Genomic DNA, 25,712 nt, shown 5'->3' on the forward strand with positions numbered 1-25,712 from the left:
CCTTGAAATTACTTCTTGCAGGTTGGGATGTCTGGTATTAATACACTATATTCAGCCTTTCACCTAGTTCGTTTCTACTTGTCTGGTTGATATTTGGCTGCACTTAATTTTTGAGAGTTAGATGTCTGTACTAATATATTATTTACCCCTTCATCCAGACCGTGTTTACTTGTATGGTTGATATTTGGCTGCATTTAATTTGTAAGAAAATTAAATAATATGCTCTCATCTGATCTTTGAGGAGGTTGATGTCTGACCGTGTCTGGTTGATCTTTGGCTGCATTTATTCTGTGGAAATAAATGGTGCAATTCCTGGGGGGAAATGCATAACACCTCATTATACGGTGCCCATCTCCCTTTGGTGCCCTCAGGGGCCGTTCTGCCAACCTCACAACCTCGTGTGCTTCGGGGCGCAGTGGTCTCCAGTGAGTTTTAGTCTCAGTGTCTGACTCCCAGAAGGAGGATTTAAGAGAGGTCAGTTCGGTTGTTTCCTGCCCGTCACCCATTTCAGGACGCTGGATTGGCTTCTTGAGCTTTACTAGAGACCAGTCTCGAGTGGCTAGTTCCTTTAGTAGTCTCAGCCGTCTTGGGATAAGACAGATCTGAGGACAGTCATTATCTTGAAGAAGGCTTTGACTAAGAAGAAGTCCTGACGCAGAGGCCGTCAGACTTCTGAGGGTGGCCCCCTCCGGGGAGAAACGGATTACACCTCATTGCACTGTGCCTGTTTCTCCTCTGCGCCCTCTATGGGGAGATCCAAGGAGGAGGGCCGCAGTGCTGCCAGTTTGGTTGTTCCTTGCCGGTTCGCCGTTTCAGAGCGCCAAGGTGTCTGTTCGACCAATACCAGAGGCCAGTCTCGAGAGACTGGTCCCCTCAGCAGATTTTCTGGCAGCATGGAAACTACTGCCAAATATATCTCGTTGGGTCCTGCTCACTATAGAAAAGACTTACAGAAAGTGCGGTTCTTGTCCGCCCAGGCTCTGGTTATGCAGCAAAGACTCTTCTACAAAAGGGGGCTATAGAAAGGGTTCCTCCTCCCAGCAGGGGGAGTCAGGGTTTTACAGCCGTTACTTCATTGTTCCAAAAAAGGATGGAGGGTTGCGTCTTATTCTAGACCTGCGTCAACTAAACCGCACGGTTCTAAAACTCAAGTTAAAAATGCTTACACTCAAACAGATTGTGTCACAGATTCAGTCCGAGGATTTTCAGTAACTCTGATTTGAATCCATTCTCATTAGAGGAAGTTCCTGAGGTTCGCTTTCGGGGCGAAGTGTACCAATATCGGGTTCTTACCTTCAGCCTAGGTTTATCACCCCGCACTTTTACGAAATGAGTGGATGCAGCTCTGGCTCCACTGAGACTCCAGGGCATCCGTGTGTTGAATTATATCGACGATTGCTTGATTTTAGATCTCGACATTAAGATGTTGTTCTGTTTCACATGAGAAAGTTGAGCTGAGGCTCAACACCAAAAAGATTGTGCTCCTTCCAGCTTCTAGACTTGGTTTGGGATTCGATGATAGAATCTTTTGTAACATTAAACACTAACGATCAAAAGTTTGGGGTCAGTAATATATATATTATACTAACCCCAAACTTTTGATCGGTAGTGTTTAATGTTACTAAAGTTTTTATTTCAGATAAATGCTGTTCTTTTGATCTTTCTATTCATCAAAGAATCATGAAAAGTGAAAACACAACTGTTTTCAACATTGAGAATAATCATAAATGTTTCTTGATCATCAAATCCTCATATTAGAGTGATTTCTGAAGGATCATGTGACACTGAAGACTGGAGTAATGATGCTGAAAATTCAGCTTTGATGACAGAAATGAATTACACTTTACTATATATTCACATAGAAAACAGCTGATTTGAATTGTTATTATATTTCACAATATTCCTTTTTTTATCAAATTAATGCAGCCTTTGTGAGCAGAAGAGACTTCTTGAACCTCAGGCATTCGTTATTTATTACGATACGCCACACACTGATGTTGGAAACGCAACTTAGTATTAACAAAACAAAAGTATTGTGAACAATAACCCAAATAACTACATCTGAATTCAGAATGATGAAAAACATTGCTTTCCACCCACTGTCTCTCTCTAGACTACTGTCCCATCCCATGATGTCCACCAGAGGGCGCTCTCTACATCTGCTTTATCTACAGCACAACTCCCACAACCCACTGCTGGACTAATCCTGTTCAGATTACTGTTATTCTCTCCTTTACTCTTGCCTGTTTAAGCCCTGTGTATTAACTCTTACTTTATAAAATCTTGTGTTTCTATTACGCTGCCATTCTGAGCGTTATCCGGGTTCCCTGTGTCCTGGTTTTCTGACTCTCTGCCAGTTTTCTGGATTACCCTTTTGTCTGTCCTTTCTGCCCAGTTGTATTGTGGACTGTGTGTTTGACCTTTGGCCTGTTATAGGGATTACAGTTCTGGATTGTCCCAATAAAGCTGCATTTGGATCTTCAACCCAAGTCTAGGAGCACTTCGTAACAATTATACATGTTATCTGTATTAATGATCAGTGTTTTTGCCTTGTTTCAAATCAAGACGGCTCTTCTAACGTCACTTGGCCACTCGTGTTTCAGCTAATATGAAGAGATTCCCTCTGGAAAACACAACTTCTCCCAGTGTTTCATGTGTTGAACTGGTAATCCCAACACTTCCGACACATTATTCATCTAGCAGATGCTTTGTTATGCAAATCAGGGAAAGAGAAGATGAAAATTCAGACAGCAGCAGACGCTTCAGCACAATTTGCACTTTACAAAGTGTACAAAGAAAAGTAAAACTACTTGAAATCGAACATATCACAGAAACATGGGGAAAAAAACCCCAGAAGATTGGGCATCCTATTCAAATTAGATTTTTTTTGTTTAATTGTGTTTGGAGTGCCAGTCATATTTCAGGACTTTCATTGTGACAGCCGGGCCATGGCGTGTCTGTGATGTCACATTGAGTTCAGTATACACTAGTCTAAATCAAGTGCACTATTTTTGCTCTGTTCCCATGAAGTAAACTGCTGCTGTCTGATGGTTACCGTACACAATGACCTCCGGAGTTTGGTTGATGGTAGCGGTCCAGGGGCCTCATGTACAAAGACTTGCGTTGAATTCATACTAAAACATTGCGTACGGACAAAGCTGTAAATGTGCGTACGCACAAAAAAAAGTAGATGTATGAATCTCTGCGTACGAAGGATTCCACGCATATTCTCTTTGTACATCCCAATTAACGTAAAATTGAGCGCACATGCATGAGCACAACGCCCCACCCAGTCTCCTCCCCCAATTAAATAATTTAAATATGGTAATTAGTAGGGCTGTGTATCACCAACAATGTCACGATACGATACGCATCACGATACTAAAGCCACGATACGATACGTATCACGATATGGATCAATTTGGAATTTAAATTTCTTTTGAGCAGAGTTTAGTAGCAGTAATATCTTTATTGAATAAACAGTGTTATCACAGTTGTGATAACTGAAAAACTATTTCGTTTTTGTCATTAAAAAACAATGAGAGTTCAATTAAATAAGTGTTAGAATGTGCACCAAACAAAGTAATTTCTTTACATTACGTTGAAATCATTTTAAACAAATAAATACAATAGAATAAATATAGCCTACCAATAAAGAGAAACGTTTTTGAATAGGTCTAGCAGTAGTATTCAGAAATACTACAGACACTTAAAGTAATTAAATGTAAAATAACATTGGGTAGTATTTTAGTCCTGACTAAATTAAATACATTGGCTATAAATCCAGATTCCTTATAATTAAAGCTATCTTTTGTTGTTTTGACGACAATATTAATGACAGACACACATGGCTGCTGTCGCTTTAAGAGCTAGTGCACGGATCCTGTGTTCATTATACTGTCACATGCATTAACCGACTGTATTAGACACTCACCAAGATTGACATTTTTGACATCATTTTGCTTGTTTTTGTCCGTAAAAGCGATATAATCCGTGAAAAATAACTTTTGTTACTCGCAGGCTGTTTGTGAGGCGGCTTTACTCTATGTATGCATGCAGAGAAAACCATCTCTCAGAGAGCGTGCGAGCACTGAATAGTTTAAAATCGCTTGAATGTTTTGCGTGGTAAGACTTAAAAAGACGAGCGAATGGTAAAACTTAAGTGACAATGCAATACTGGCCCGAATATGCAAGTGAATATTCCGTCATGTCCCAACTCCCGAAAGCGAGAGTGTATCGCCGCCTTCAGCGCGTTTGACGCTTGCCTTGAGCAACCCATTTTGAGATAGAGACAGAAGACGCGGCAGAGCTGAACACTCACGCTGTTTGTGAAATTGTGTCTCGAATATTTTAAAATGACTAATTCGATGTTATAACCTGTATGGATTAATCATTATAAGTGGGAGACCTGCGGGAATGGTTAGAATAATGCGTAATACTTGCAATCCCGCGCTGAAATTCGAGCCCTGAATTGGCTACATTCAAAAGCACGACAGTATCGATACAGCAGTTGCTGTATCGATACGCGCATCGTCAGGAGTTCATGACGATGTATCGTCGTATCGATATTCTGAGCACAGCCCTAGTAATTAGTCCAATTTGGCAAAAGAAACCTGCAAGAACATGGCTAAAGCAAGCAAGAAACGAAATTTCACTGAAAATGTATTCTGTGTGAAAGTGTAATTTATTCCTGTGATCAAAGCTGAATTTTCAGCATCATTACTCCAGTCTTCAGTGTCACATGATCCTTCAGAAATCACTCTAATATGAGGATCTGATGCTCAAGAAACATTTTTGAGTATTATCAGTGTTGAAAACAGCTGTGCTTCTGCTTCATATTTTCGTGGAAACCGTGATATAGTATTTTCAGGATTCTTTAATGAATAAAAACTTAAATCAAACAGATATAGAAATCTTATAATCTTTTGTAACATTATAAATGCATTTACTCTCACTTTTAAACAAATTCAATGTGTCCTTGCTGAATAAAAATATTACTTTCTTTTTTATCTTTACTGACCGAATTAATGAAGTTTATTTTTTATTCCTAGTTAAGCCAACACTGCCATTGCTAGACGGGTTGTATCAATTTGCACATGCTTTCTTACTTAATTGCATAATAGAATATTTTAATAAGACTCGTGTGACAATAATCTGTCAAATAATTTATCAATTACAAATTATAAGCAATATCTGACAGCTGGTGGTGCGATAGAACAATTCGTAGTGTAATGTTTACCACTTCACTTTATTGCCTCTATGAGTCGCCAACGGACAAAAATCCCGACAAATATACGTACGCCAGACATGAAGTTTACTTGGAGGAACGCACATTCTTAGGTTCATTTCACTGTTAGTACATCTGGCCGTGAACGTGAAAGCTGACGTACGCCGTGTTTTTGTGCGTACGCAGTGTTGATACATGAGGCCCCTGACATTTAGGAAAGTTACTTGAGTAGTTATGGATTTCATCAATTATGTATTAAAAAGCCCCCCTGTGGTGAAAATCACGGTTTTAATGTTGTTTATGTGTCTATATGGTGTTTTTAATACGCTTTAAGACACACCATGTGTAAGTTCATAAGTCAACAGCATTGCTGAGTATTTCCTCCTTAAAACTGCAGTGAACCAAAGACAGTCTCAAAAACACGGTTTGAAATCGCTGGTGTTTCTGACGTCACAAACGACCTTGTAACCAATCAGATCAATGTGTTCCGGCGGGCTTCAGCATATCATTAACAGCGACTAGCAGGAGAATCCCGAGAGATGCCAGGTTATCCCGGGATATTTTTCTGTTGAGATGAAAAATTGTGTAGATTTAGCAATATAGCGGGTGTATGATGTATATTACGATGTTATGAAGAACTATATGTCTTTCTCCACTGACGTTCTGAGTTGTTCAAAGCGTTTCTGATGATTGTTAGACGGCAGCTGGCTCTGAGGTGGCGAACAGGAACATGGTTTGTGTAACATTAGCAACACATTATTAGCTGTTTGATAACAGTCAAGCAAAAGGCAGATTAATTACCGGGATGTGTCCGATGTTGTAAAGAGCGATATCCTTGGGCAGCGTTACCTCAGTAAGTTGAGCGAGTGAATCTGTGAGCTGGCGTGAGTGAGTGGAGGCGGGGCGAATTTGCATATTCATGGAACCGTGTATACTAAATGAAACAAGGGTGTAGAGTTACATTCAATATATGTTTATGTTTAAATATGTATTTTTGGTGATAAAAGATGAGTTTTAAGGGATAGAATTATTTACTACTGCTATTGACTTTAAATCTTTGCAAAAATTAAACTCTTTGTTTGACGTCCACAATCAGCCCTGTGTATTCTGACATCAATCACAAAGTCTACACATGTTATTGCTCATTTCTTTAGTGTTTTCCGTTCTATTTTTTTTTTTCTACTGAATTATTTTCAGACAAACATCATAGATCTCAGATATTCAGACACTCTGTTCCTGTTCTTCACCAGAATAAGCCATAAACGAGACCAGGTTGTATGCCATTAGTAGTCAAATGTCTAAAAATATTGCTCAGCTGTCCACTAGACTGGACGCCTCTTATTTGAGGGTGAACTTCCCTTGAGTCGGTCCATGCTGAGCTGACAGCCGACAGTAATTGGCTTCACTTCTTCAACCCATCTGTGCCGCTGCCATGAGCAGATGGCCAACCTCATATCACTGACATATATTAATAAAGAAATGATCGCAGGAAAGGAAAAGCACAGCAAGAACGACAGTGAATCGTTTGATCTGTGGACGCCTGTGAAAGGATGGTGGCAAGGCTCTTCTGGATCCTGATCACGGTTTGCTGATGCTGTTGCACATCAGTTTGAGACGTCAGCATGAGCAGGTCCACTGTGCTTCATTAGTTCATTACGGTGAACGGTGATAACGCACACAGACGCTCTTCTCAGGGTTCCTGTTTGAGCTCATTAAATCATTAAATAAAGCCTCTCATCCAGGCACTGCTCTCCTCCTCTCAGCTCATCTCGTCCTCTCTTATCTTTTCTTCTCTTTTACTTGCAAAAGAGCTCAGGTTTCTAAAACATACCTACCGCTCAAATCAAAACTAACATATAACAATATTTTTCTTTTTGTTATTTTGAAGGCCACATTAAACTGTGTTGGACACTATAACTTTTGTATTATGTTTTCATCATTTATTTTTATTTATATTTGCATTTTATTGTTTATGCAATATTTGCATTTGATTTGTGAAGAAAACTAAGACAAATTAAGGTAAATATTTCAATTAACAGTGTTATGACTGTCACAAATCAAGCCTCCGATCGCCACCAGAGGACTCCACACACACACACACACACACACACACACACACACACACACACACACACACACACACACACACACACACACACACACACACACACACTTGCTGCTGCTGACATCTCTGAGTGTGTATTCCTGTATATTGATCTCTTGTGTATGACCTTGGACTGTTTACCCTGTTGCTGCCTTTAGATCGTCTGTCTGTTTAGCTGGATATTGTTGGTATTGTTTGCTGCCTGTCCTGAGCATTTTCCTGTTATCTTGACGACTCTGCCTTGCCTCGGATATATACCTTTTGCCGGTGATTTACTCCTGTCTGTTGTACTTCGAGCATTGTTTTACAATAAAGCTGCACGTGGATCCCAACTCTGTTGACTCCAGGTTACAATGACATGAGAAATCAAATTTGCCAAAAATCATATGATCAAACAGCTCGTTCTGATATTGTGGGATCTGTGACATCACACATGTAAATTTGCAGATGCCCCCCTCCAGAGCAAGACCTCGACCAATAGTTATACAGCATTGCATCACAGGCCCCGCCCACTGGCCCACAAACAGAAGCCAGATGTGTGTGCAGACAACAGGACAAATGGAAGAGTGAAAGAACTTCGGTTTTTTTCCGTTTAAACAACTTGTTTATGTCTCTGGAGTCTGTCTGATGATTTATTTTAATAGCCCTGCCAACACCAAAAATGATGATAGTATATATGATTTCCACCAGTAAAAGCATTAAAAAAGAATGTCATCTGGAGAAGCATCACAGAATTCATCAAAACACAAGGGGTCTCATTCATGAAACACGAGCAGGACGAATTTTTATGTAAATCGTGTGTGAACTGGTTCTGGCGTAAATTTTCGGATTCATTAAAATGTTCGTATTTTCCAAATGTTAGTTGGTACGAAAGAAATCTACTCCTGCTCCCAGCCACGCGTAAATACTGGGTTTAACATCCGAACGTTTTGCTCATTAATAACTAAGCCTGCATTTTAATTCACCTTAATCGGGTACATATTTACACAGCATTTTGAAAAAATATTATATATAGTAATTACATATGGTTTTTGTTTTTACTTCTGGGACTGTTTGATTAACACATGAAACTCCATTAACTGCATCTGTAATATCCTGACAAGCTTGCTTTTCTTTAGGACCTGATACGCCACTATGTACGCTTGAAAATAAAATGTGGTGTTTTGAATGAACTTCTGATAATAAAACTTTGATTTCTGCATCTGAGAAATTTTTCTTTTTCACTCGCTTTTGAGAAGACATGTTGAAATCCTTCGTTTGATGTCATAATATGATGCCCATATATAGTTGTCAGTCGGATTTAATGGGCGGGATTTATGGTAATTGAGAATGAGCGTGCACGCGCGTCCCATTTACGGCTGATTGGAATTCATTAACACACACACACACATTTCACTCTCACATCTGACGTTTACAAAGTATTTGTGAATCAGGAGATGAGTTTTCGGGAAGGTCTCTTTACGCGCAAATCACTCTCATATTTACTCGTATATTTACGAATGTTTCATGAATGAGACCCAAGGTGTGTGTGTTAGTTTCCCTCGTCTGAGTGTGTGAGAGAGCATGCAAACAGAGAGATCGCACCCTCGCGCCTCTAATGGGCTGTGACTGTTGTATAGCACAGCATTTTCAGCAGATAGAAACATTGCTTGTCCTAGGACTCTGTCGCAGCTGGTTTTGACACTGCATCTGTCACGTTGAGAGTTTATTACCCAGTAATCATTTTCCAAGGCAGCTCGTTGAGCCATTATGAAGAAACGAGTCGATAATGTACTCTCTCACACCGGCACAACATGGACGCCTCTGATAAAGATGCCACACAGAATTACTGCCTATGAGCCGAGCAGTTTCTTCAGAGATCCATGAGTGAATGGCTTCAGTAATGTGATTTTCCCTCAGTCTGGATTCCCTCTCTGTAAGGGCACTTTAGCAGCTGCTATAATGTACTATTACCTCATCGAAGAGCAGAGGACTGACATACTACTCACCCACGGAGTCTCCGTATCCCCTTAGTTTGTGAATACACAGAATAATCAAGTAGACATGGGAACTGGATGAATAATTGAATGTTACCGATCCTGATCTGAGTTTGACCAGTGAAGCAGCCTGAATCATAGTGACACAGAGGAGACCTGAGCGACCGAGTCTGGGTTCTCCCAAGGGTTCTCCTTCATTCGGTCACTGATGGAGTCTGGGTTCCTGCCGCTGTCGCCTCTGGCTTCATTAGTTGGGGACGCTTAATATTCAGGAATATTATTGATCTGACTGTACTCACACAGCTGCATGAGAACTGAACTGGACGATGACATCAATGTTTTCTGAATTTAATAATTGATGATCTTTACACAGAACTGAGTCAACAGGACTGACTTCGGCTGAACAATGACACTAATTTCCCTTAGAGCTGCTGTACAGCCGAATTGAACTCTATTTGCATCATCGAATCATTTTCCTGTATATCACTGTAAAGCTGCTTTGAAACAATATTGTATTGTAATAAATTCTGTTGACTTTGGCAATCTTTGTTGAATTATATGCCAACAGTGACTGTTCAAAAATGGGAAAAGCACTTGTGTTTTCCCCCTTAGTTTGTAAAGCTGTAGCCTCGCGTAGCCAGAGCTTCAGACTGACAGCAGAAGGTCTGGACTCCATCACAGCTCTCATTGGCCAAGGACCACGCAGAGGCCGTCTGACTGACATGTACAGCAACCAATCACAGTTCGTTTTGCTCCGGTCTGTGGGGGTGACTTCTTAGGCTGAGATTAGCATACCTGTAACTCAAAAAGTATTCAATATCTTAATATGATTTTAGATTCTAGCTCCTAAGAAATGTTTCTTTTGGTATCTTCGTTTGTAAGGCCCTATATGGTTCAATCCCAGAGATATTGGGATCCAGTGGCGTAGCATCTATTTATGCAGGGTATGCATGTGCCAATGGGCCCGGCTGGATTACGGCCCGCATCCGTAAAGCTACGACGTCATTCACTTCATTAGTCTATGGCTTCATTGAAGCACATGCGCACACATACAGACAGTCACTCGGTAGCACTACTGAAACGCTACATAACATTTCTCAGCAATGAGAGAGAAGCATTACTGTTTTAAATCAACACACAGCTTCACTATTAATAAAGAGACACTACATAGACAAAGGTAATTCACACACACACACACACACACACACACACACAATCTCTCTCTCTCTAATTCATTCAAACAAATGTAATCTTACCAAACGACTTTTTCGCTATGTCTAATTTGAAGAGGGCAGAATGCTAGATCTAATGACCGGTAGACAAAATGACTGACAAAATTACCATCATTTTGATAATTTCAGTCTCCCCTTTCGCGTTGGGTGTTTCTTTAGTCTGGTTTATTTAATTTATTAGGTAACTTGCTCAATAGACAATTACTGACTATTACTAATACTACTCTGGATCTGGATGGCCTGTTACTTTAAAGAGATGATGTGTTTATCAGGCTACTAGGATGAAAACAATGCGATGTAACTGTCATTGATGGAAAGCAATGTGTTTGGTATGGCATTTTCCTGATACGCTGCAGTGATGCACGTCTCTTTGCATATTAAATTACCCAGGGTGAACTACTTTAAGTTTGGGAGCCCTTAAATGTTTCATAGTTTGAGGTATTATCAGTGATTTCACCAAACATGCCCCTCAGCAGTGGATACTTGATCTTACTAGATTTGTTTATGCTTCACATGTTGGAACAATAGGACATTGTAATACTTAAACAATTCAGGTGAGGTAAATCGTGGTTTTTGATGTGAATAGAATGTGTGGGGAGAGCAAACACACTTTCCTTGAAACTTGTTTCAAACATGTAGTTACGATACTGCATATTTGAACTCTTGCTAGCTTTAGAAGCTGTTAAAATGAACAAAATTTTCCTTCTTCCAAAAATCTCTAAAACTGATTCAAATATAGAATCTTATTTCTGTCATGACAACTTGAGATCTTGAATTTGAGCTGAGGAAGTTTCCACAATTTGGTTGATTTGCATGGAAGAACATTGTAGCCAGAGCTACTTCTCTCTGTTTATGTATATGACGCGTCATGCAGGTACTTGGGTTACTTTGCAGTGGTTGTCTGTTGTCCCGCTCGGTCAAAAAGATTGAAAATAGATAGATGATATTAATAGAGGAGTACCGTAGTGATTAGGAATAAGACAAAAGCACGGTTTGGAAGATGGATCCATGATGTACTTGCTCGTTATATAAATTTTGAATGAAAAAAGTTACAGTACACAATACTAACAGGAACCGTTAATAAAACATGGACACTGATGAATAGAATGAACATCATATCTGCATGCAAATCCTTCCCAGCTCACATACCAGTTCATAATTTATTGATATGCCCCACCGCTCCCCCCCAACAAACCAACAAACACTTGGATCCCCACAGTTGGTTAAATCACGACATATTTTTCTCTGGGATCAGTATTTCTGTCATAGCCCAGGAAATGTGAAAGAAGACATTCTGCTTCGTACCTGTATATGAGGACCTCATCATCTGAGCAGTTGTACTGTAGCTGGTACATTTTCACTTTGGGAGCGGTCTTGCTGACGGACCACTTGATTAAGGCAGACACAGCAGTCACCTCAGACACGGACACTGCTTTCTCTGGCAGGCTCTTGGTAGAGCCTTTACTAGTCCTTGAGCTGTCTGTAATGTCTGACAGACGGGACTTGGGTTGTGATGCCTGGCCTGTGCCATTGCTTATGTGGGGTAGCTGAATAATTGACAGCTCCACTGAAGCGGTTGATTCACCAGCCAGGTTGGCTGCAATGCAGGTGAAGGTCCCATAGTCCTTTGAAGTGGTTATTAGGATCTGCAGGGTCCCATTGCGGTACACCACAGTGCGGGAAGAGTTGCCCAGTAATCGATCATCAGGGGTCACCCAATGGATAGTTGGGGTGGGATCTCCTATGGCTTCGCACCGTAGACTAGCGGTCTGCCCCTCCAGAACAAGCATCCTGTGGGTGTGTTGAGTAATCAGTGGCTGCTCACACAAAAACTCATCCTCCCGAACACTCCAGAAGTAGCGGCCCTTCAAGCCGGGAGGCGAGGCACAAGTCTCCAGGTCATCATCTCGCTCCAGACGTCGGAACCAAAGCAATTCGCAGTTGCAGTGAAGCGGGTTCCCTCCTATGCTGAGTGACAGCTGAGGGGTGAACGGTGTGGTCATCACCTCTGAATCCTGTGCTCTGGCAAAGATGGGATCCGGCGGAAGCTTCTGGAGCCGGTTAGAGGTGAGGTCCAAGCGGGCCAGCCTCTCCAGATCCACAAAGGTCCCCTCGGGAATGTAGTCCAACAAGTTATGGTCCAGGCTCAGCTGGTGCAGGTTGATCATCTGCCGGACTGAATGCCAGGGCAGAGCCTGAAGGTTGTTGTAGGACAAGTCCAGATCCTCAAGGGATGCGGCAAGGTCTTCAAACGCCCTCTCAGAGATGCGACCCAGTTGGTTGTTATTGAGGATGAGATGCTGCAGGCTGACCAGCCCTCGCAGGTCATCAGGGCCCAACTCCACTAAACGGTTGTTATCAATATGAAGAGAACGGAGGGTTTCCAGGTCCCCAAAGGAAAAGGGCTGAATGTAGCTGATTGTGTTGCGGGAGAGAGTAAGGTCCACCAAGTCTGTCATGTTGGCAAAGTCCTGCTGTGTGATTCGAAGGATGTAGTTTCCCCCTAAACGGAGCTCCACGGTGCTGCGGTCTATATCAGGTGGCACAAAGAGCAGGCCTTTAGCCGGGCACAGGGTCCCAAGCGACTCAGACAGGTTCTGGCACACACAGTACTTGGGACACGCTCGGGCCATCATCACAGCCATACCCAGAACCAGCATCTGATAGAGCAAGTGGTCCATGGTAGATTCACATGAAGGGACCTGGAGGACAACAACACAAAAGGGACAATCAGTATCATGAAATAGAGGATCATTTATGATTTCATTCAGTGTCTTTGAATCAGGTTACTGTGACGGATGTTAAGAAGCAACAGAGGACTTGTGCATATGCAGTAACTTTCTAGAAACAGTGAATACTGATCAGCTGTACAGATGGTAACCACACAGTTTAAGTACTTATGCATAATCCCGATTTTATATATACTTATATATAACCCCGTTTTTTTATCAGGATCAGGATCCATTGAATATTAAGTCTACATTTGAACATCTGCATTCTTTTCCTTTTAATGGCGGTTGGAAAACCCACTTGAAGGTGCACACCGCCACCTACGTCACAACACCTGTGTGACAGCTGACGTAAAATAAAGGATTGGGCTTAAGATAGCCGATACCGATCAGTTCAAAAAAATTGAATTGGGCCCGATACCAATTTAATTTAATTTAAACAGTTTAATTTAGCAGGGACAATGCACATTAACAAGCATAAATGCAAATGCGCCAGAATTAGCCAAGAGACTATTTTTCATCTGTAGTCCCTGGATGGACATCTCATACTACTACTACAATTAAATTAAATTTAAAAAAAATAACGTACAACGTAGCTCATAATGAATACATACATAGATAAAAAAAGTTTTAAAAAACAACAACAAAAAAACAATACAACAAGGTCACAGATAACAGATATACATACAACGCTGAAAAGGCAGACTAGCAGGAAGAATCCCACTAGTAACATCAGACATTTTTATGCCAGCAACATGCAATTTCAAATTCAGTGTTGACAGAGCTGTGTACTAATTAACCATATCTTTAAACGAATTTTAAATGAGCTGTATGTATCCAATTCTCTAATAGCAATTGGGATGGAATTCCATTCTGGTGCAGCTCTAACTGAAAATGGAGACTGACTGAAATTGCTTTTTCTAAAAGGGATAATACAATCCCCTCTTGCTGACCCTCTTGTACAATGATAAGCAGTTGTTCTTGTAATAACAAACTGACTGAGTGGGGGAGAAGTCAGTCCCTGTATAATCTTGTACATAAGACAAGCATTAACATATTTAATCAGATTTTTTCCAGCTCAGCAAGTTATATTTTACTAATATTGGGCAATGATGAAAATGTACTGATTTTTTGTCCAGAACTGTAAGTGTTTAATACAGTGACTGTAATGGTAGTAGCGTAGTGGCGCTAGCCTGTGACCAAGTTGTTAGACAATAAATAATATCTGAAATGACCATGGAGTACATGTACATTTTAGCCGCCTCTGTTGACGTGATCTCTTATAAACCTAAAATTAGAAAGATTGAATTCCAATCAGAATCAGAATTCCAAGATACTTGTACTCAGATGCAACCTGTAGTCTTTCCCCTAAAACGAAGACATCAGGGTCTACACATGCACTGTTTGTCTTAGAGAAAAACATGCACATTGTTTTTTCCACATTTAGCTGCAAACAGCATCGCTGCAACCGTGCTGTTACATGAGCCATGGAATTTGTAAGTCCATTAGCAACTTGTGTCCTACTGCTACCATGTAAATAAATGACAGTATCATCCGCATACATTTGGATGTTGGTGTCAGAACATACAGATGGAAGATCATTAATATATAATGTAAATAGTAATGGACCCAAAATGGATCCTTTTGGGACACCCGTCGACAAATGAAGGGGAGCTGATCGATGATTCTGAACTTGGACGGACTGAGATCGATTTAATAGATAAGATTCTAACCACTTGAGTGCCGCTGAAGAAGAATTGATGCTGCATAATCCCGGGACATCCTTAATAATGTGTGTTACAAGTGTGCAGGATGCCATGAAACAGTCCAGAGCTGTGAGAGATGGTAAGGCCTGTGTCTGGGACAGCACAGGGTACAGCTCTATGACTTCAACAGCAAGTCAATGTAATTACAATTTGATTGTCATGAAATCCAATTTAAATGAGGAGAGCCACATTTGCATCCAAAGGCCAAAGTTCATCGTCTTAAATACACTGAAAAGTTTGCGTCAAAAGTTTGTCACTCGGTGTAGAACATGCAGATGTCTCTGTTTGAACAATGAACTTCACTTTCTGTATTGTATGTTTCTTCAAAAAAGCCTATATAGTGCCTTTTCAGAGTGTTTTCTGCTGAGTTGCACACAATGCTCTGCAAAAATAGGCTCAAAGGCAGAGTTCTACTTGTGGTGCCACAGCGGGGGGCTGCTCACGCATGCAGTGTGAACGCAGAAAAGTGTGGTCGTGGCAGACACAGGATGTGTGAAGTGTCTGAACAAATATTTGCATCTAAAGAAACTGATTTCTCCCTCAGGGTAACATCAACCACAAGGTATATTTGTTGCTAAAACAAACAAACAAACAAACAAACCGAAATACTGGTATGGAGTGCCTGGGCAAGAGATTGGCTCTGTCCCAAATGGCACTCTAAGCCCTTGCAGTCTCTCTGAGTCCACACGTTTGTGACATAATGCAGCTTTGACTGTTGGATAGAAGTCTGCTGTGGAGTTCACCCCAGTGCGGGCTCAGCAGAAGTGTGTATAGTGGCCACAATGATTGAGCTTGTGTCAGAGCAATAGCCTTGTGGCCAGCGCTCCAACATATGGTGCAGATGTGCATCAGGCGACCCGAGTTAGAGTCCCGGCTTGAGGTCTTTTGCCTGTCCTGTTCCCCTCTCCCAACCCCATTGCTTCCTATAAACACATAAAATGCCAGAAATATAACTTTAAAAGTCACTCTTCTGAAACCTAAAATGACAAATATGACACCCTACAGTCTCGTCCACTGTAAGTACACAAGCCCGCAAATTCACATGAAATGTGCCATTTGGTATAGGGCCATTGTATCTTCCTCTACAGTCTTAAAGTAAGCAAATACAATGGCGTGTTAAATAAAGGAGATATTTCCCCCTTTTTCCTTTTGCCCTCACCACTCCATAAGAGGGACATGACCCAACACACCCACACTGCAGAATAAATCAGGGTGGAGTAAAACCAGGGCCTCACATGGTTCTGACAGGTAAAGTACTTTAGTCAGTCGACAGCCGATGAGTGAAGCTTCAGAAAGTCATCTTAACTATCTTAACATCTTAACAACCATTTAAATAAGCTTCCATTTTCTAGTTAATATGTTACAAACAGTCAAACTGTTTGAATTAAAAAAAAAAATTGCAACAAAAAAAACAGGCGTACTTACAGAGCCCTTAAAGGGGCCTTTGCAAAAATAAAAATATTCTCGTGAGCATGTGAAAGTCTGTATATTTTTGCAAAGGTCCCTTTAGGGCAGGGTTTCTCAATCTCAGTCCTGGAGGGCCACTGTCCTGCAGAGTTTAGCTCCAACCCTGATCAAACTCACCTGAGCAAGGAGTCAGTAGAAACTCACAGGTAGGTGTGTTTGATCAGGGTTGGAGCTAAACTCTGCAGGACAGTGGCCCTCCAGGACCGAGATTGAGAAACCCTGCTTTAGGGGCTCCGTACGTAATAGTGAAAGACGGTATGGTAAGAAAACCTGGGGCTTTACCGAACATAAATTGAAGTATCTGACTGCAAAGGCCAATTAAAGGGTTAGATCAATCAAAAATTGTAATTCTGTCATCAATTACTCACCCTCATGTCGTACCAAAGCCGTAAGACTTTTGTTCATTTTCGGAAAACAAATGAAGATATTTTTAACGAAATCTGAGAGATTTCTGTCCCTCTATTAACAGTCCACGCAACTACCACTTTAACACTACAAAAAGTTAATTAAGAGATCGTAAAACTAATACATATGAATCAAGTGGCATAGTCACATCTTCTGAATAGTCTTGATCGCTTTATATGATGAACAGATTGCATTTAGACTTTTATTCACATACAAACATATATCAAAGCACATGTCGGTTATGGTAAACGGAAGCTCAAGCATGTTTGAGTTTCAGCAAGAACCAATGAGGTTTGTTCTCGAGCGTCAAGCTGGTATGGTTGAGCTTCTTTTTATGTTCGCTTATCAATGTTTCTATGTGAAGTGCTGTGCATGCAGTGTGTTTCATACACTCCGTGTGGCTGCATGAGTATCTGCCTCTGCTAGGACCGTGACATTGATGGGTGGCTTCTGGGGAACCAGTGTGAAGCCATCTAACATTATCATTACGGGTTTTTACTTCACTTGAGGCTTATTACACATTTTATTCCCCAGCAAGCTCATTAACATGCTTGGCTTTAGGTGAGACATTTGTCCGTGCACAGGCCTCATCACCTTCAGACCATGACAGAGTCACAGAGGATTTTCCCTAATTAAAGTCTGAAAACAGAGGATGTTAGATACTTCAGTTAATGGGCTGGTCCTAATCACGGTCAATAGTGCAAACTGCACAACAAATCGCATGCTTAGCAAAAGGAGGAAGATAAAATAGAAGAAAGAAAGAGAAAAACAGACTGGTTGGAGACAATTAAACAATTAATTGCTATAGAAATAACTGTGAATAATGGTTGAATTGTCTGTTTTGTTCATGTGACATGCAAGGCATGTTTAATACACAAATTCCCCCAGCCCTTAAAGCATTGTGTTTCCTTCTTCAGCATCAGTGGATGTTTCAGCTACTCTAATCGTGTGTTTGAGCCCCTCAACTGTCCTCAGTGTGAAAAGATGAAATAAACGCTGGAAAACCAATGAATGTCCAGGAGCTGGAGGATTTTTCTGGAGAACAGCAGACAGCTGACCTGCTCAGGACACACAAGGGACTCACGAACAACCATCACGAAACATAGAAACAGTCGTAACAACAGATTCAAGGGTGTGTAAACTTTTGAACAGGGTCCTTTTTTATAAGGTCACTTATTATTTTGTCTTGTGATCTATATGTATACATTTTTATGATCCCTCTTTTTTTGTTAAAACTATTAACATTTTCGCAGGTTGTGCAAGGATTATCCCTTAAAGCACAGAGTAAGTTGCTTTAGGTGAAAGTGTCTGCCAAATAAATGAGTTCAGTAGGCTAGAAGAGCTCCAGTCGCATCTATACTTCATAAGTTTAGTGTGGGTCACATTAAGTCCACAGTGCGGGTAATTGAGACGTCGTACTTCATTTGGAGCGCTCACATATCACGCTACTGCACTAAAGAGAGAGAGAGACTTTAAAATGAGCATTTGCTTAAGATTCCTTTATGCGGATGCCTATTGGAGACTGAAATCGAAAGTGCACAAAGATCCCGGTTATCTCATGCATGACAGGCCCAGGACGGATAATTGATCACAACAGTAAAACCCTTTACAGTACATCTGGAATTAACATGTTCGTATCAAGATATTTTTAGCCGGATTGAATTTAGACTTTTATTCCAACGCGTCCCCAATGCAGGTGTAGAGATTCGACAGGACTTCCCCATGTCAACGCATGTCAATCAGCTGTCAATGATGTCAATCAGCTGTCAATGACGTCAATCAGCTGTCAATGATGTCAATCAGCTGTCAATGATGTCAATCAGCTGTCAATGACGTCAATCAGCTGTCAATGATGTCAATCAGCTGTCAATGACGTCAATCAGGTGTCAATGATGTCAATCAGCTGTCAATGATGTCAATCAGCTGTCAATGATGTCAATCAGCTGTCAATGACGTCAATCAGCTGTCAATGACGTCAATCAGCTGTCAATGACGTCAATCAGCTGTCAACGCATGTCAATCAGCTGTCAATGACGTCAATCAGCTGTCAATGATGTCAATCAGCTGTCAATGACGTCAATCAGCTGTCAATGATGTCAATCAGCTGTCAATGACGTCAATCAGCTGTCAATGATGTCAATCAGCTGTCAATCATCAGCTGTCAATGATGTCAATCAGCTGTCGTCAATGATGTCAATCAGCTGTCGTCAATGATGTCAATCAGCTGTCAATGATGTCAATCAGCTGTCAATGATGTCAATCAGCTGTCAATGACGTCAATCAGCTGTCAATGACGTCAATCAGCTGTCAATGATGTCAATCAGCTGTCAATGACGTCAATCAGCTGTCAATGACGTCAATCAGCTGTCAATGATGTCAATCAGCTGTCAATGATGTCAATCAGCTGTCAATGACGTCAATCAGCTGTCAATGACGTCAATAAGCTGTCAATGTTGCTCTGACCTGAAAAAAGGGTGCGCAAAAAAACGCTTAGATTTCGGGAAAAATACAATCCTTTTTTAACCTTTTGGCTTCCCGTACATTCAGTTGTGCTTCTTGCTCGTATTCAGTTCTGATGGTACGTATGGTAACTGGGCAACTACGCATGATTAGTAGTATGATTGTGTAAAGGGAACAGGAATTCCGGTAGAGAACAGAATCGACGGCTACACCGGTCGCGTGCAGCGCTCAGCCACGGAAACAGAGTTTGCCCTTCCCCTAATGACTTTCACTTCCGGTGCCCGAATGGAAGTGAATGAGGCTTTGCGATTTTTTTTTATTTAGGCCTACGTGAAATTCTGCATCCATTGTACGATTTATTTATGTATTTATTCTCCCTCGGAAGGGCAACTTGAGTGAGAAGGGCATATGGGCAGTTGCCCGGGCAACCTGAGCAACCCCCCTGTGCACGTCCCTGTTAACAAATATAAAACACGTGAAATGCACTTACAATTAAGAACTAGATTTATCAAAACATGGAATAAGTAGACGAAAGAAACAGTAACATTAGTTCATTCAGTATCATGAACTAAAAAGTATTTTCACTGTGAGTTGATGTTAAGTAACGTAGTATTGACCGTTTTCAGTCACGTGACTGGTGTGGAGAACTGGAGGGCAAAACATCTGCAGACCTGCTGCACAATCTGTTTCAAGCCACGGACATTTACATCACATCTCAAAAGAAGAAGAACTAAAATAATGCACATTCTGGGAATATATGATCCATATAAAGCACATGCTGCAGTATTTCACTCAGCAGCATATCCATCCAAACACACTTACTGTGCAAAAACACTTGATGTACCCCTTAATGTAGTAAAACAGTGATATTACACGATCAAATGCAGTATACAGGTTATTGATGATGCAGACTTCATCCACGCGAGCAGATGAGCTCTGAATATCAACACAACATGCTCAATGGTTAAGTGTTTTCTTTATAATGGTTTATATGGAAAAGCGCTTAACCAGAAGCTGTGCATTACGTTTATATTCAGGGTTCATCGCTCGCCTGTTATATTATACATCATCAATAAGATGTATACTGAATTTTTCTTTTAATATCACTGTCTACATTAGTACTTAATACAAACCTGGGGAAAAGGACAGGCGGGCAGCGGAGGAAAGCCGTGGTTTGCCCTGCAGGAGTGTGTTCCTTTATGGGTGACGTCACAAGAAAACGATTGATTGATTAGTCTGTACTGTCCGCTGAGGTTACTGAGGTTACACTACTCACAACATACTCAACCATAGACTTAGCAAGAATCACCAAGACTTCATCTTGCAAATACAAAAGTGGAATAAAACTGCAATCGAACAAGAATTGTCCCCAATTCATTGGTCATTTCCAGATGGGTATGTCCTCATTAAAACTTCATGCACACTGTTGGGACAGAGAGAGTGCGTAACCGACTGTGCAGGGCTGTTGGCGAGAGCGTAAACGAGTCTTCAGACGAGATCAACCGTAAAGAGTGTTGCTGAGACGCTGCTGTCTTTATTTACATGATCCGGCCTCGGGTCTGCCTGGGGACGATGCCTAACACAATAACCCCCCGTTCGACACATTAGCCTGTGGAGTGCGTCAAAATGGCTGAAAAGCTCAATTCCAATTTCTTTCTGAAATATTAACAAAATTCAAATTATATTCGAATACTAAAGGCAAAACTTTAAAAAAGTACTGCATTGTCTCCTATGCCCACAAGAGGACGCGAGCGTGCGCAATCAGCAAATATAAACCAAATCAAGCATCGCATCTTTTATTGAAATGAAATGACAATCACTTTTTAAAGTGCATTAACTTTTGAAACAATTGTTCTTAAATCAAAATATAAATTTCCTTCAGGTGCATGCAAGGAAAATTAGGTTACAACAGTGCATAAAACTGTGTTCGTGCATCAGTGACCTGAGAAAACACACTTCAACAGACACGTAATGAACTACATGAACACCAAATAGCACTCACTACATCTACATATTGTTGGTCAAAAACACCAGACGTTCTTGATCTGAGCGAGTGCTGAGAGCTTTCTGTTCACAGTGTTTCAGCTGATGGAACACACACACACGCACACACACACGCACGCACGCACACACACACACACACACACACACACGCACACACACACACACACACACACACACACACACACACACACACACACACACACACACACACACACACACACACACACACACACTCAGCTAACAAGTAACACCTGACCTTTAGTAACTGTTTGCCAGGCAACAATCAGCAGATTCAGGAAAACATGTGACACTTATCTCTCTCTCTCTCGCTACCTTCTTCACTTTCAGTGAAATAACCCGTTCATGAGGCCACACACAGAAACCTTGACTAACATGATAAGTGGGATTATATGCTCCAAGAGTGTAGGATAAGCCCCTTTAAACTCTATCTCTTCAGAACAACGTCTCCACCAGCAGAAGGTCTGAAATCCCATAAAGCACCTTTAATGTTCGGGAAGCAGAAAGTCCCGTCCCACTTCAGTGAGCAGCTTTATAGCCCACCAGGATCTCACAGGGCTTGTGGAAACACACCCATATTCATTATGTAATGTGATTAGAGTCAGTGACAGTAAGAGCACAATTACTGAATCCACAGTACAAAGTATAAGCGTCACTGAATGATCATAATACTAATAATGATTCAGAGACCGCATGTGACACTCAACACAAGAACAAAACCTGCAGATCTCTCATACAGAGGAACAGGATTCAGTAGCATTATTCAATTATTAGAATATGATTTTTTGTTTGGTCCCTTGGACCAATCAGAGCAGACTGGGCTTTTCTGGAGAGGTGGGATAGAGACAATAAAATAAAACAGAGTGTTTCAGTCTGAGGGTGAAAAGAGTATTGTGTGTCATGTAAATGTTTTCTGGCAGACCCCAAAATTGAAATTGTAAACTCGAAAAAAAGGGATAATGTGGTCACTTTAAAGTGTTTCAGACAGTGTCACAATGAAAATAGAAAATCATAATTTGTGTAGTATTTGTGCATTAATGAGTTTTTGTGCATAAATTAACTTAATTGACATAAGTGACCTTTAAGGAAGGTTAAAACAACATAAAAAGGCATGCTATGAGCCGAGGATCACCAGCAGGAAGAGAAAACAGAGCAGCTGCGCTTGAGTTTGTGCTTCCACCTCCAGAACGCTGAACAGGCGTAGGCAGAGCAAACAAAGCGCCGCTGAAGAGTGTTAATGAACTATCAATAGACTGACGAACATGTGCTCCATTATCATGAGCAGAGCCGTTGCTAAGAGGAGAATATATTCTCAGTGGCCTCGCTTTTACTCTAATATTAGATCATTTCTGTGTGCTGAGCTACACCATCATTTATCCCCCCGCTCCTCTTAAAGGGAACAAACCCTCAACACTGGATTACTCATCAAACCCTCAACACTGGATTACTCATCAAACCCTCAACACTGGATTACTCATCAAACCCTCAACACTAGATTACTCATCAAACCCTCAACACTAGATTACTCATCAAACCCTCAACACTGGATTACTCATCAAACCCTCAACACTAGATTACTCATCAAACCCTCAACACTAGATTACTCATCAAACCCTCAACACTAGATTACTCATCAAACCCTCAACACTGGATTACTCATCAAACCCTCAACACTGGATTACTCATCAAACCCTCAACACTGGATTACTCAACAAACCCTCAACACTGGATTACTCATCAAACCATCAACACTGGATTACTCAACAAACCCTCAACACTGGATTACTCATCAAACCCTCAACACTGGATTACTCATCAAACCCTCAACACTGGATTACTCATCAAACCCTCAACACTAGATTACTCATCAAACCCTCAACACTGGATTACTCATCAAACCCTCAACACTGGATTACTCATCAAACCCTCAACACTAGATTACTCATCAAACCCTCAACACTGGATTACTCATCAAACCCTCGACACTAGATTACTCATCAAACCCTCAACACTGGATTACTCAACAAACCCTCAACACTGGATTACTCAACAAACCCTCAACACTGGATTACTCATCAAACCCTCAACACTAGATTACTCATCAAACCCTCAACACTGGATTACTCATCAAACCCTCAACACTGGATTACTCAACAAACCCTCAACACTGGATTACTCATCAAACCATCAACACTGGATTACTCATCAAACCATCAACACTGGATTACTCAACAAACCCTCAACACTGGATTACTCATCAAACCCTCAACACTAGATTACTTAACAAACCCTCAACACTGGATTACTTAACAAACCCTCAACACTAGATCACTCATCAAACCCTCAACACTAGATTACTCATCAAACCCTCAACACTAGATTACTCATCAAACCCTCAACACTAGATTACTTAACAAACCCTCAACACTAGATTACTCATCAAACCCTCAACACTGGATTACTCATCAAACCCTCAACACTGGATTACTCAACAAACCCTCAACACTAGATTACTCATCAAACCCTCAACACTGGATTACTCATCAAACCCTCAACACTAGATTACTCATCAAACCCTCAACACTAGATTACTCATCAAACCCTCAACACTGGATTACTCATCAAACCCTCACAACACTAGATTACTCATCAAACCCTCAACACTAGATTACTCATCAAACCCTCAACACTAGATTACTCACAAACCCTCAACACTAGATTACTCATCAAACCCTCAACACTAGATTACTCATCAAACCCTCAACACTGGATTACTCATCAAACCCTCAACACTAGATTACTCAACAAACCTCAACACTAGATTACTCATCAAACCCTCAACACTGGATTACTCATCAAACCCTCAACACTAGATTACTCATCAAACCCTCAACACTAGATTACTCAACAAACCCTCAACACTGGATTACTCATCAAACCCTCAACACTGGATTACTCATCAAACCCTCAACACTAGATTACTCATCAAACCCTCAACACTAGATTACTCATCAAACCCTCAACACTGGATTACTCATCAAACCCTCAACACTGGATTACTCATCAAACCCTCAACACTGGATTACTCATCAAACCCTCAACACTGGATTACTCATCAAACCCTCAACACTGGATTACTCATCAAACCCTCAACACTGGATTACTCATCAAACCCTCAACACTAGATTACTCATCAAACCCTCGACACTAGATTACTCATCAAACCCTCAACACTGGATTACTCAACAAACCCTCAACACTGGATTACTCAACAAACCCTCAACACTGGATTACTCATCAAACCCTCAACACTAGATTACTCATCAAACCCTCAACACTGAATTACTCATCAAACCCTCAACACTGGATTACTCAACAAACCCTCAACACTGGATTACTCATCAAACCCTCAACACTAGATTACTCATCAAACCCTCAACACTAGATTACTCATCAAACCCTCAACACTAGATTACTTAACAAACCCTCAACACTAGATTACTCATCAAACCCTCAACACTGGATTACTCAACAAACCCTCAACACTAGATTACTCATCAAACCCTCAACACTGGATTACTCAACAAACCCTCAACACTGGATTACTCATCAAACCCTCAACACTGGATTACTCAACAAACCCTCAACACTGGATTACTCAACAAACCCTCAACACTGGATTACTCATCAAACCCTCAACACTAGATTACTCATCAAACCCTCAACACTGGATTACTCATCAAACCCTCAACACTAGATTACTCATCAAACCCTCAACACTAGATTACTCATCAAACCCTCAACACTAGATTACTTAACAAACCCTCAACACTAGATTACTCATCAAACCCTCAACACTGGATTACTCAACAAACCCTCAACACTAGATTACTCATCAAACCCTCAACACTGGATTACTCATCAAACCCTCAACACTAGATTACTCATCAAACCCTCAACACTAGATTACTCATCAAACCCTCAACACTGGATTACTCATCAAACCCTCAACACTAGATTACTCATCAAACCCTCAACACTAGATTACTCATCAAACCCTCAACACTAGATTACTTAACAAACCCTCAACACTAGATTACTCATCAAACCCTCAACACTAGATTACTCATCAAACCCTCAACACTAGATTACTCATCAAACCCTCAACACTGGATTACTCATCAAACCCTCAACACTGGATTACTCAACAAACCCTCAACACTGGATTACTCATCAAACCATCAACACTGGATTACTCAACAAACCCTCAACACTGGATTACTCATCAAACCCTCAACACTAGATTACTTAACAAACCCTCAAC

The 25,712-nt window shown here is 41.0% G+C and overlaps 1 protein-coding gene across 1 annotated transcript in view; it reads right to left on the bottom strand.

The window, feature by feature from the left end:
- Nucleotides 1-25,712, bottom strand: part of lrfn2b (leucine rich repeat and fibronectin type III domain containing 2b) — a 33,390-nt gene that overhangs the window by 2,008 nt on the left and 5,670 nt on the right. Inside the window, exon 2 of the mRNA XM_056260115.1 lies at nucleotides 11,845-13,241. Within this exon, the coding sequence (XP_056116090.1) occupies nucleotides 11,845-13,220 (1,376 nt within the window). The 5' untranslated portion in view covers nucleotides 13,221-13,241. The remainder of the gene's footprint in view (nucleotides 1-11,844; nucleotides 13,242-25,712) is intronic.

Source organism: Rhinichthys klamathensis, unplaced genomic scaffold (genome assembly GCF_029890125.1).
Source record: "Rhinichthys klamathensis goyatoka isolate OS25496 unplaced genomic scaffold, OSU_Roscu_1.1 h1tg000173l_1, whole genome shotgun sequence".
NCBI classification, from domain to species: Eukaryota; Metazoa; Chordata; class Actinopteri; order Cypriniformes; family Leuciscidae; genus Rhinichthys; species Rhinichthys klamathensis.